This window comes from Grammomys surdaster, unplaced genomic scaffold (genome assembly GCF_004785775.1).
Source record: "Grammomys surdaster isolate TR1022 unplaced genomic scaffold, NIH_TR_1.0 166, whole genome shotgun sequence".
NCBI classification, from domain to species: Eukaryota; Metazoa; Chordata; class Mammalia; order Rodentia; family Muridae; genus Grammomys; species Grammomys surdaster.
The window spans coordinates 11,874,821-11,887,397 of NW_021604614.1; the positions used below are offsets into that span (position 1 = coordinate 11,874,821).

Below are 12,577 nucleotides of genomic sequence, written 5' to 3' on the forward strand. Positions count from 1 at the left end.
CGCTGTGTGAGGGGTGTCCGCTGTGTGAGGGGTATCCACTGTGTGAGAGGTGTCCACTTGTGGGAGATACACAGTTTTCTTGAGAGCAGTCTGTTGTTCTTTTCAATATTCTGTACTTTGCACTCTGCACAAACTTTCTTCCATGCTTACCCCTCCACACACACCCTTTTGCAGAGTGTCACAACGTAGCAGCCCAGTCTCCTGAACTCATGAAAAGCATCCTAAGCTCAGCATCATGAACACCAGGATTAAAAGTGGGAGCCGCCATATCTGTCTGGAAGTGATGGCTACAGCAACACACCACCATTAATTAATACATCAAAAGCTATTCGGCCACTGCCTACTTCTGCAATTTCATCCAGCTGACAGAGTGCTTGGGTTTCAAAACTTTAAGCCAGATGTGGCAGTCCATGCCTGTAACCCCAGCACTCGAGATGAAGACAGGCCCATCAGAAGTTCAAGATTATCTCTGGCTACAAGAGACTCTTGTCCAAAACAAACACACAAACAATTAAAATGTTAGGAATTTCCCTGCATGCACTTCCTCTGAATACCTATCTTGCTCAGCCAAACCCCCTGGCAGAAGAACAGTACCCTGCATACCTGGCATTGCTGGGAGGGTCGTACTGCAAAACCCAGTTTACTTCGGGAATATCAATTCCCCGGGCCATCACGTCAGTGCACACCAAGATCCCACTAGGAGGGAGAGAGCAGCACTGTGAAGGCCATCCTCTTCGACCTGCAGTCCACCACAGTGACGCAGCACTGTCAGGAGCCGCGTTCGCCATTGCAAGATGGCCCCGGTTTCCTGTTTCCTGGTTCTTCTTGGGAGCTTTGCTTGATTGTGCGCCTGCGCAAGGCGCGAAAACCAGTATGCTAATTTGGCGATATCATAAGAGCCAATGAGTGTGTGGCACGTCTCCTAAGGCTCTATATAAGCCACAGGATTTTGGGGCTTGGGGTCCCTCGCCTCACTGCCATCTAAAAGAGCTGTAACAATAAACCGCTGTCAGAAGAATCCTGAGTGTGGCGTTCTCCTTATCTGCGAGGCTGCGCGCCGCAACTGGTGCCGAAACCCGGGATCGAACCAGGGACCTTTAGATAGTGTGTTAGATCTTGAGGAACAGGCAGAGTTAGATAAAGAAGCAGCCCGTTATGAGTCTGAAAGATACGGGCCAGATTCGCCTTATGCACCGGGGTATGCCCCATCTGCCCCACCATTGGAGGAAGTAGTTAGAGTTAAAAAGAAAAAACCAAAAGAGAGACAGGAAAGACTGCCGTCCAATTCTCTTATTACAGCTAAGGAAAGAAAAAAGGTAAGAGTAGCCTTTCCCGTATGGGAAGATGCTAACCAAACCAGACAACATTCACAGCTAGATTTAAAACAATTAAAAGCGCTAGCCGAATCAGTACAGACTTATGGAATCAATGCCTCTTTTACTCAGGCATTAATAGAAAGACTTATGGTCAGTGCTATGACACCAGTTGTGGCGCGAAGCCTCGCAGATAAGGAGAACGCCACACTCAGGATTCTTCTGACAGCGGTTTATTGTTACAGCTCTTTTAGATGGCAGTGAGGCGAGGGACCCCTAGCCCCAAAATCCTGTGGCTTATATACAGCCTTAGGAGACGTGCCACACACTCATTGGCTCTTATGATATCGCCAAATTTAGCATACTGGTTTTCGCGCCTTGCGCAGGCGCACAATCAAGCAAAGCTCCCAAGAAGAACCAGGAAACAGGAAACCGGGGCCATCTTGCAATGGCGAACGCGGCTCCTGACACAGCACAAGGCTCCGCAGCGTCTCACGCAAACAGCTACACTGTTTAATGTAGTATTTTGATTTCTTTTTTCTTTCTCCTACCTTCCCAGACTTTATAGACTGCCATCAAATGTGGGGAGTGGAGGAGGCTGGAGAGACGGCTCTGCAGTTCAGAGCTTACAGGAGTCCCAAAGCTAAGGGACTATGTTTATTCCTAGTTACCCAGGAGCGAGTAGTTTGATGAGCCGCCACTGTGCGGGGGCCTGGGAGATCCAGCAGTGACCTGAGCTTCCTGACGGCACAGGCCTGCAATGGAGCAGGCAGAGCCAGTACCTAAGCAAGCGACCCAGGCTCAGTCTATGGGGTGAGGGTCCACACCAGGGCCGAGGCTGGCCACGCTGATGCACCTCTGCAGCCCGGGGAACCCGGGCCGAGGCCGGCCACGCTGACGCACCTCTGCAGCCTGCGGAACTCCATGAAGATCTTATTGCGCTTGTACTTCATCTTGCCGTGGATGCACAGGATCTTCACCCTCCTCAGCAGCGCCTCCAGGGCCTTCCCGTAGTATTCCACACACGCACACGTGCTGGGGAGGGAGAGAAAGCACTCAGTCACCAGCCACCTGTGTCCCGAAGCAGGGGAAGGATGCAGAGGGGCAGAGGCAGCAGATCAGGACCCCCTTGGGACTGTGAGGACAGACTTTCTGACAAGGGGACCTTGGCTGGAGAGATGGCTCAGTGATTAAGAGCACTGGCTGCTTTCTGAGGAACGGGGCTCAATTCCCAGCACACAAATGGCAGCTCATAACTATTTGTAACTCTGGTTCCAGGGGACCTGACACACTCATACAGACATACATGGAGGTAAATAAATCATTTTAAAAATTAGGCCCAGCTGCCAGGCGGTGGTGGCGCACGCCTTTAATCCCAGCACTTAAGAGGCTGAGGCTGGTGGATTTCTGAGTTCGAGGCCAGCCTGGTCTACAGAGTTCCAGGACAGCCAGGGCTACACAGAAAAACCCTGTCTCAAAAAAAAAAAAAAAAAAAAAAAATTAGGCCCAGAGAGCCAGGAGAATACATGGAAATCTGCAGCTGCTGGGGTTTGGGGTGGGAAATCTCTAGGAAATCCCACAGACCTGGGATGAGGGAGGCTCCCAGGAGTCAATGTGGGTGACCTAGCTGAAATGCCCTAAAATGAGAACATGGAACCTTAGGCCACCTCTTGTAGTCAAGCAGGATCCCAGTGGAGGAATAAGGACGCCAACCCACCTACTTTCATCCCTCATTCTGTTCTGTCTAAAAGAAATGCAGGGACAAACATGGAACAGAGACTGAAGGAATGATCAACCAATAACTGGCCCAACTTGAGACCCATCCCATGGGCACTAGTCCCTGACACTATTAATGATACTCTGTTGTACTTGCAGACAGAAGCCGAGCTTAACTGTCCTCTGAGAGGCTCTACCCAGCAGTTGATTGAAACAGACGCAGATACCCAAAGCAGAACACTGGACAGGGATCGGGATCCCTTATGGAAGAGTTTGGAGAAGGACTGAAGGTCCTGAAGGGGGTAGTAACCCCACAGAAAGACCAACAGTGTCTAATAACTGGACCCCTGGGAGCTCTCAGAGGACGAGCCACCAACCAAAGAGCATGCAGGGCTGGTCTTTGGCCTCGACACACATTAGCAGAGAGTTGCTTCGTCTAGCCTCAGTGGGAGAGGATGCGTCTAATATTGCAGACACTTGATGTGCTAGGGTGCGGGGCCCACCCTCTCAGAAGTGAAGGGGAGAGGGGAATGGAGGGATGGATGTAACTACAGTACGAGCTACAGTGTGGGCTGAAGAGGCTGGGTTTGTCAGCCTCACACAGAACCTCCCCCGCACACTGTGCCCGCCTTCCCAGCCACACTTCGGACTACCTGAAGAAGACCAGGTGCTTTTCCTGCTGACGGCTCCGAAGGAAATGGACCAGCTGGTTGAATTTCTCATCTGCCTTACAGATCTACAGGGGCAGGGGGGAAATCACATATATGTAAAAATAAAGTAATCCCTATAGCTGGTTTCAGATCAGCCTCCCCACCCTTACCCCCACCCCCACCCCCTCTTTCTGGAGACAAGGCCTCTTACACAGCCCAGACTGGTCTCAGACTCTTGTAGCAAAGGTCGGCCTTGAAGTCCTGGTCCTATCTCCATCTCCTGAGGGCTAGGATTACAGGTGTACACCAGCGCACCCAGCATAGCCTTTGTCTGTTTGATTATGCTGACCTATTTTGAGGGCACACATGAACAGAGCTTGGAGGGTTGCTGACAGAAGTCAGCTCTCCGACTGCCATGTTGTGCCCACACTGAAACCAGGTTGTTCACCCGCTTAGCCACTTCACTGGCCCATACCATGAAACTCTGAGGAATCCCACTTCCTCCATAACAAGACCGACTTTAGAGATGACATCTGTCAGCCTGCCTGGCTCAGAGAAGCTGGACCCAGTGTTCAGTTATGTAAGTGGAGAGCACCGCCATATAAGGCAACTGTTCCCCAGACCCAGCACCCAGCCAGGCCCAGCCAGTTGCTGTAGCAGCTCCTCTGGCCCAGGTTGTCAGTGGCTCTGAGGGAAACCAAGAACCTCATTCCTTCCAACCTTGACTCTGGGGCCAAATCCTGAAAGTGCCACACTAAGGCACGCAGAGCTTTCCAGAAATGAGTACGCATGACGACCTGAGGGCTGCCAGAGACAGGCTCCACCCCTTCCAGTGAAGTGTCCTGTCCAGGTCCCAACCAGAAAGTCCTGGTAAATGCGTTTCCCCGGATTTTAGCAAAACTAACTTTTAACTGTAGGTTAAAAGTTTATCTCATTGGCATGATAGCTCAGGACTGTAATCTTGACATGTGAGGGAGACTGAGGAGAAGGAGTTCAAGGCCATTTTCAAATACATAGTGTCTCAAAAATAAAACATTAAAGATGGCGGTGGTGGCACACACCTTTAATCCCAGCACTTGGGAGGCAGAGGCAGGCGGATTTCTGAGTTCGAGGCCAGCCTGGTCTACAGAGTTAGTTCCAGGACAGCCAGGGCTACACAGAGAAACTCTGTCTCAAAAAACAAACAAACAAACAAAAAAAATGAAAACAAAAACAAAAAATAAAAAGTTCTCCTGCTCAGACATTTCTAAACAGTCGTCTAGATAACTGAAACGGTGGCCATGGCGACATCTCGAGTGTGTTGTTCTGGCTCCTCACATCCTCAACAGGTATGTGGGTTGATCACTATCCAACAGCCCTCTGCCATGCGTGCTTCCACAGCCCACTACAGACACGCTATGAAGGACAAAGCTGAGACCCACGTCAGAGTCCTGCCCTGGCTGCTGCTCTGGATCAAGCGCTGTGTCCTGCCGCTCCTGGACAGACCGCCCTCCTGCCTTCCTCAGCCCACCCAGGCCGAGCCAGCCTACATTTCTGGGAAGTCTATGTCAGCATCCTTCAGGCGGCTGTCTGACAAGAGCCTCATCCACTGACCAGTCACATCATGGACACCCTCCTCATTTCTGTGAGTAGTGGAGGCTGAGATATCCCTCAGGGTCTAAAGAAAAGACTCACTGAGGCTACAGGTCCAGAGTGGCTGAAAACACTGTGACCAAAGATGTCTCCAAGTTCCTAAGGACACAGCCTTCCTGCTGCCACACTATGACCTATCCTAGGAACAGAAGACAACAGAACCATAAGGCCTAACCACCAAATCCAGCACACCCAACCCCTCCCCTTTGAGGGGAGGCATAAAAAGGCACAAGAGACTTCCAGGCACAAACCCAACAGGGTCAGACTCAGGTTAGACAGGACAGTGGGCTGTTGGGTCTCACCTGCACACCCAGCTCCACCTCTGAATCACAGACCAATGCTGACAGCCCAGGAACCACAGGCTGTGCTATGCTGCATGTGCATGCACGCGCGCGCACACACACACCCCACATCCCACATCCAAGTGAAGGCGATCACTCGGGACAGCAGCTTCAGGGGCATGGTGTTTAACACGAATTTATGTGTGGGCCTGCAGGGATGTAGGCAGATAAAGGTGTACCTCAGGCCAGCACCCTGAGGGTAAGAGGCTCTCACAGCTGTCCCGACTGCCACAAACATACAAATAAACACAACTCAGTTTGAAAATACATTTATGTTGGGCATGGTGGTGCAAGTCTTTAATCCTAGCACTCTGGAGAGAGGCAGGAGGATTTCTGAGAGCTTGAGGCCACCTTGCTCTACAGAGTTTTCCAGGACAGTCAGAACTACATAACAGAGAGACCCTTTCTCAAAACACTAAAAGATAAAAAGACATTTATGCTTCCATTAACAAATTGCTTGTCGCCGGGCAGTGATGGCACACACCTTTAACCCCAGAACTTGGGAGGCAGAGGCAGGCGGATTTCTGAGTTCGAGGCCAGCCTGGTCTACAGAGTGAGTTCCAAGACAGCCAGGGCTACACAGAGAAACCCTGTCTCGAAAAACAGAAAACAAAACAAAAAATTGCTTGTCATTGGCCACTTGTCCTCGCTGCCTCCAAACACATTTTAAATTTGCTGAGGACACACCCTTACATTTACTTTCCCAGTGAGTCGTGAGGGTACCCAGCCCCCACCAGTGCTGGCTCCCAGCAGGACAGGGCAGCAGGCCCTGTGCTCACCATATAGTGGTTCTCCAGACGGGATGGGGTCTTCTGGGTGCTGCTGGCTGCCACTCCTTTCTCCTTCACGGAGATTCGGACAGGGTTCCGGAGGCCTGCCCGCACCAAGTTCTCCACTTCCTGTGTCTGTGTGGCTGAGAAGAGGCCTGTTCTCCTCTGCTTTGGCAAAAACTCCAGGATTGTGTTTATGCTGGAAACAGGATGCACACACACACACACACACACACAGATATGACTTAAAAAGAGCAGAGGAGCTAGGTGCAGAGTCCAAAGCCAACCTAGGCTACATAGTAAGTTCTAGGATAGCCTGGGCTACAGAATAAGATCCTGCACAAAAATCAAATATTACAAGACTAGGGATATCACTAAGTGATGGCCACACATGTGGGAGGAGCTGGGCTTGGCAGCACTGTACAATCCAGTTCTGTGAGGAAAAGAGAATGGGGGAGCATTTAAGGTCATTAAGACATTTGAGGGTCACTACTGGGAAATAAATTGTAAACTCCTGATCTTCCTCTACACCTTCAATGTGTCTCCCTCCAATGTAAGCATGTAAGAATCGACATGAACTACGTAACAAGCTACAGACGTGAATCATACCTAAAGACTGTTTATTGAACAACATAAACAAATTAGAGAAACTGGGATGGAAAACGTAGTTTCAGAAAAATCAAAAACAGAAAAACTAGAACCAAGTCAGGCATAGTGGTCCACATCTGCACTCCTGATGTACAGGAGTCAGAGGTAGGAGGATCCAGAGTTCAAAGCCAGCCTGGGCTGTAGAATGAGACTTTACCTCAAACTTTAATACAAATACATGGATTCAATTTTTAAAAATAAAAGAACTGGAATTAAGCCATGTGACAAAACCTGAAGGGTCTGAAATGCTAATGCAGGATTATCAATAGGCCTTAGGTGTGAGGCAATGCAGAAGGCTGCCCTCTCCCAGGCCCACCCACCTCTGGGGAGCCCATATTCTAGTACCTTGCCTCAAAGCCCATGTCGAGAAGTCTGTCTGCCTCATCCAGCACCAGGACATCCAAGCTCTTCACACAGCTGGCCAGGTCCAGACCCTCAGCCTTCCTCCGGAACATGTCCTCCAGGCGGCCTGGGGTCGCCACAATGATGTGCCCGCTTTGGAAAGGAAGTTCCCATTTACCAATGCGCTCTCAATCTCAGACCCATGGATGGCAGTTACTACTAAGTCCGCACCCTGCAAACCATCTAAATCCCTGGGAGAATGACAGCTGCAGGGTAGGAACAGCAAGGGCTGGGAGAGAGAAGGACGAGATTCCAGGCCAGGACTCTGGCAAAGTGCGCAAGTTCTATCCCACAGGCCACGGTGGCCACCCGTGTTGTAGGCACGCTGCTGGCACACAGCCACACCTTTATTCCTATTATAAACTATCTCTGGCATCGCTCTCTCCGTAGAGAAACACAGCACAACACCACATGGCCACACAACCCAGGCTGACCTCTGACCTGAAGCAGCACACCACACCAAGGAAGACAACTCTAAGAGGGAAGTAGACTGGGGCAAGGGTAACTCAGTGGCACAGACTTGTCTCTTATGCATGAGGTCCAGGGTTCAAATCCCAGCTCCCTACAAGAAATAGGGAAGGAGCAAGAGGGAGAGACAGAGGGAAGAAGGGAGAAAAGAGGAGAGGAGGAAGGAAGGCACGGAGGGGAGGGGAGGGGAGGGGAAGGGAGGGGAAGGGAGGGGAAGGGAGGGGAAGGGAGGGGAGGGAGCTAGACCAGCAGACCGAGGGCCTAATGTGTCCCTGCACACTGGCCGCCTATAACATGTTTTTGCACAATGTAGACTACAAGCAACAGTTTGAACGAATCTGAAGACACATGCATACTTAGGATTCTACCTGCTAAGATATCCACAAGCTGGCCAGCAACAGCAGCCGGACTTGCTAAGCAAGGCTCAGCAACAGCAACACAGGAGTACTAAGGGCATCATGTGTTGGCAGCCAGGTTGTTGACACATCTGCCCTGACTCCCAAGGCAACCTGAGCCTGTGCAGCCTTTGAAGTGTCCACAGAGCCAAGGGAACCAGGCAGTGGGCAGGGAACAAATACCTTCTGGGAGTCCCCAAGGGCACTACTGCCTGTGAGTCTAAGGTCCAGCACAGACTCTCAGCTGAGGCCAGAGCACAGGACAGGAGCAGGGACTCAGGCTTACCCGTGCTGCTTGAACCTCTCCACATCTTCTCCAGGGTTCCGGCCTCCGATCCACAAAATCTGGCTGAAGCAAGAAATGGGACTTGGAGAAGTCCAGCAAGATGACAATCTGAGGCAGTAAGGCTTCCTGGCACCCACCACCCCAAGTGCCGTCTCCAGGGCCCTGCACCAATCACCTGAACTGCGGGAAGTGCTTCGTGAAGTGTGACAGGACCTCATCAATCTGAATGGCCAGCTCACGAGTGGGGGTGATGACGATGGCTCCTACCTGGCCACAGCGAAGAAGGAGACCCCAGGGTCAGCAGCACATGAACCCCAGGGTGGATCGCATTAGCCCTGTACCTCAAACCTCAGGCAGTTTCTGGAATTTCTTTCAGCAGTCTCAGCAAACCAAGGGCTTTGAAGGGCAGCTCAGCGGCAAAGCACTTGCCTACCATGAACGAGGCCCAGCCTCACAAAATCAACTAGTAATCAACAGAGGGCCACACAAGTAGCTCAGAAGTTAAGGCCACTGACCACTCTTCCAAAGGACCCAGGTTCAATTCCCAACATCCACATGGCAGTCACCACCATCTCTAACTCCAGTTCCAGAGGATCTGATGGCCTCTGCAGGCACCAGAGTCACAGACATATATGCGGGCAAAACACCCATACACATAAAAATAAATAAAATAATTTTTAATAAAAAACAACCAAGGAGTGAGTGACAAACAAAACCTCTGTCATCTGTCATGGTTCACTGTGAACCCATGGCCAACAGCATTGCAGCTCAGGCCTGAAGGAACCGACACCTGACCGGTAGTTTCTCTGTATGTCATAATGTCATACAGTTGTGCCTGACAACACACCACTGTACCAGAGGCATTTAGCTACTTGGCTATTTGAACGAGATACCCTCTGTAGTCTCTGGCATTTGCCCCCTTGGTCCCCAGGTGGTGGCGGCTGTTTGGGTAGGCTTCAGAGGTGTGGCCTTGCTGGGAGACTCACTGGGAGCAGGCTTTGAGCCTAATCATTCCCAATTTCCTCTCTGCTTGAAAAGTGAGCTCCCAGCTTGCTCCTCAAGCCCCCATGGCGGCCTCCTGCCAAGCTTCCCACTGTGACGAGCACAGACTCTCTTATCCTTCTACACTGGAGGCCCAAATAAACCCTTCCTTCTATAAGCAGCCTTGGCCATGGTTTCTCACAGCAACAGGACAGTAATGAACACATTCACTGTGTAGCCCTGGCGAGGCTGGTTCCCACTCCCTCTGTCTGTGTTTCTCACATTCTTAGAGCTGCCTTCATACTCACTGAGATGCACCTGCCTCTGCCTCCCGGGGCTGGGATTAAAGGCATCTGACACTATGCCCAGGCAATGCTGGAGGCTTTCCTGCCTCTGCCTCCCAGGGCTGGGATTAAAGGCATCTAACACTATGCCCAGGCAATGCTGGAGGCTTTAAAAAATTTTTTTTTTTATTTATTTCTATTTATGTGCGTGAGTGTTTTGTCTGCAAAGACGGACATAATACATCCTGTGCATCCGAGGCCAGAAGAGGGCGCCAGATTCCCTACAACTAAATTGATAGCAGGTTGTAAGGCCCCTTGTAGATCCTGGGAATCAAATCCAGATCTTCTGCAAAAGCAACAAGTGCTCTTATTCACAGAGCCATCCAGAGCCATCCCTCCAGCCCCCAATGAGAGCATTTTAAATAACAAAAGCACCAACAGAAGCCACAAAAAGGAGGGGTCAGGGATTTATCTCAAAGGTAGAGAGAGCTCTTCCCTAATAAGCACAAGGTCCTGGGTTGGGACATAAGCTAAGGTGGACTGAGGGAATAAACCGATCACTCCCCAGGTTACCTGCTTACAGTAGGACAGCTAAAATTGTTTTTCTATCCATATCCTCAGGTGACTGAGAATGTACCCCAGTGTCATGATAGCACCCCAGCATCGACTGTGGTTTTACAAGCAGGCAAATTCAAAACCAGATACCGAACCGGGCTGGACTGAAGTTTATCCAGCTTCTTCCTCGAGCCTGATCCCTCCCACCTCTGTGACAGACAGGCAGCCCACCTCACCTGGGTCTTCTTTAACTTCTCCTCCCTTCTCAGAAGAATCTCCAGAATGGGAATGACAAAAGCCAGAGTTTTCCCACTACCAGTGACCTGCAAAGGGACAAAGCTTTTGACTTAACTTTCCAATCAGCTAGGAAAGCGAGAGACTGACTGTACTGCATGGGGTACTCACAGCTTCTGCGGCGACGTCTTTGTTTTTCATGAACAGAGGGATGGTGGCAGACTGCGGGGAGAGATGACAAAGGACTGGTTAAAAAATACCACTACTAAACATCAGGAGATCCAAGTCCTAGAGCCACACAACTAAGGTCACAATGGACCCCACCTCAAGGGGATCCTATGTAAACCAGTCACCACAAAGGGTTGAATTAAATGTGACAAGTTGTAACCAGGTATGGTGACACACACCTTTAATTCTAGCATTCAGGAAGCAGGGACAGGCAAAGCTCTGTGAGTTCAAGGTCCACCAGGGCACAGTAGTGTGACCCTGTCTAAAAGACAACCAACAATAACATTGTGAGCTGTCTATAAGGACAACCGTGTTAGGAGTCCTGGATTCAAGTTCCTCCCTGAACTGGGGATGAGCTAGAAGCACTAACGTTTTGATTTTTAACTTATTTTTAATATATGTGTATGTGCCTCCTGGTCTGTATGTACACTGCATGCATGGAGGAAGAAAAGAAGGCAAAGAGAGTGTTGGATTTCCAAGAATTGGGAGTTACAAGCAACGGTGAGGCATTCAACGTGGGTACTGGGAACTCAACCCTGCTCCTCTACAAGAGCAGCAAGTGCTCACAACCACTGAACCATCTCTCCAGTCCCTGGCAGCATTGGATTTACCACCAGACCCAGGTCATTTGCACTATTATTTCTCTCTGTGGCAATTGGCTTCCTCTAATCACCCCAAAGCCCCTCCTGGTCCTTCGGATCTCAGAATAATGATAACTCCCCCAGAGGCCAGCTCCTTCACTGTCCACCACACCCGTCTATGTCAGTTCCTTCATAACAGTCAGCAAGAGCTAAATTACTTCGATTCCTATGGTTCTTTCTCTAACATCTGCCATAGAAAATGAGTAGGTACCAAGTCTGCCAAGTTCCTAGAACCTAGATGAGACTTGGATATACATCAGGTCCTGAATAAATGGTTTGAGTATTTTGTTTACTTGTTTTTAAAAATTGGACCTACTTAATCCCCACAATGCTAAGAAAGAAGTGATCGTCATCACATCATAGAAAGGGTATATAGACTGAGCCACTGTCCGAAGTCTCATCTAGAGAAGGTATGAGGAGCTGCGATCCCGGCGGGGATATCGTGAACCCCCCTCGTACTGCCAAGTCTGAGGTTCTAAAGGCGTAGAACAGCCCCAAAGGGGCTCTCTCCCTGATCCCCGTGGCTACATTGGAGCGGCTGACCGTTCAGCCTCGCTTCCCCCCAGGACGGATACCTGCACCGGCGTCATGTGCAAGAAGCCCAACTCGTGCAGTGCTCCGAGCACCCGAGGATGCAGTGGCACCTGCAGCGACTCCCAGGCACCCTCCGTCACGTGTTCCATGGCGCGTCCCGGGTCTCCGCTGTTTCAGCCGCCCGGAACGCCACACGAACACCAACAGAAAGGACTTCCGCTTCCGGTTGGTCCGTTGCCCGACGGAAAACCGTACCCCAGAGACGACATTCCGGAGGGCGGGCTGACGGCGCTGGAAACTGGAGGACCGCAGTCGCACAGAAGGCAGAAGGGCGCTGGAAGTTACGGGAAGAGTCTCCCCCGGGAGCCGAACAAACAGGAGCTAAAGATGCTGGGGACTCACCGCCCGTGCGCATAGAAGAGGCAGAACTCTGAGGACGTCGCGGCCCAGCGAGGGCGCGAGACGAAAACAATATCCCAGTCAATTGGCCAGCCTAGCT

At 50.8% G+C, this 12,577-nt stretch overlaps 1 protein-coding gene across 1 annotated transcript in view; it reads right to left on the reverse strand.

Moving 5' to 3' along the window:
• Nucleotides 1–12,266, reverse strand: part of Ddx55 (DEAD-box helicase 55) — a 15,855-nt gene extending 3,589 nt beyond the window's left edge. The window contains exons 1-10 of the mRNA XM_028766152.1: nucleotides 12,120–12,266; nucleotides 10,847–10,897; nucleotides 10,678–10,764; nucleotides 8,797–8,888; nucleotides 8,622–8,684; nucleotides 7,416–7,565; nucleotides 6,432–6,621; nucleotides 3,683–3,765; nucleotides 2,217–2,348; nucleotides 604–696 (exon numbers count right to left, since the gene is read on the reverse strand). Of these exons, the coding sequence (XP_028621985.1) occupies nucleotides 604–696; nucleotides 2,217–2,348; nucleotides 3,683–3,765; nucleotides 6,432–6,621; nucleotides 7,416–7,565; nucleotides 8,622–8,684; nucleotides 8,797–8,888; nucleotides 10,678–10,764; nucleotides 10,847–10,897; nucleotides 12,120–12,227 (1,049 nt within the window). The 5' untranslated portion in view covers nucleotides 12,228–12,266. The remainder of the gene's footprint in view (nucleotides 1–603; nucleotides 697–2,216; nucleotides 2,349–3,682; nucleotides 3,766–6,431; nucleotides 6,622–7,415; nucleotides 7,566–8,621; nucleotides 8,685–8,796; nucleotides 8,889–10,677; nucleotides 10,765–10,846; nucleotides 10,898–12,119) is intronic.
• Nucleotides 12,267–12,577: the final 311 nt, after the last annotated feature.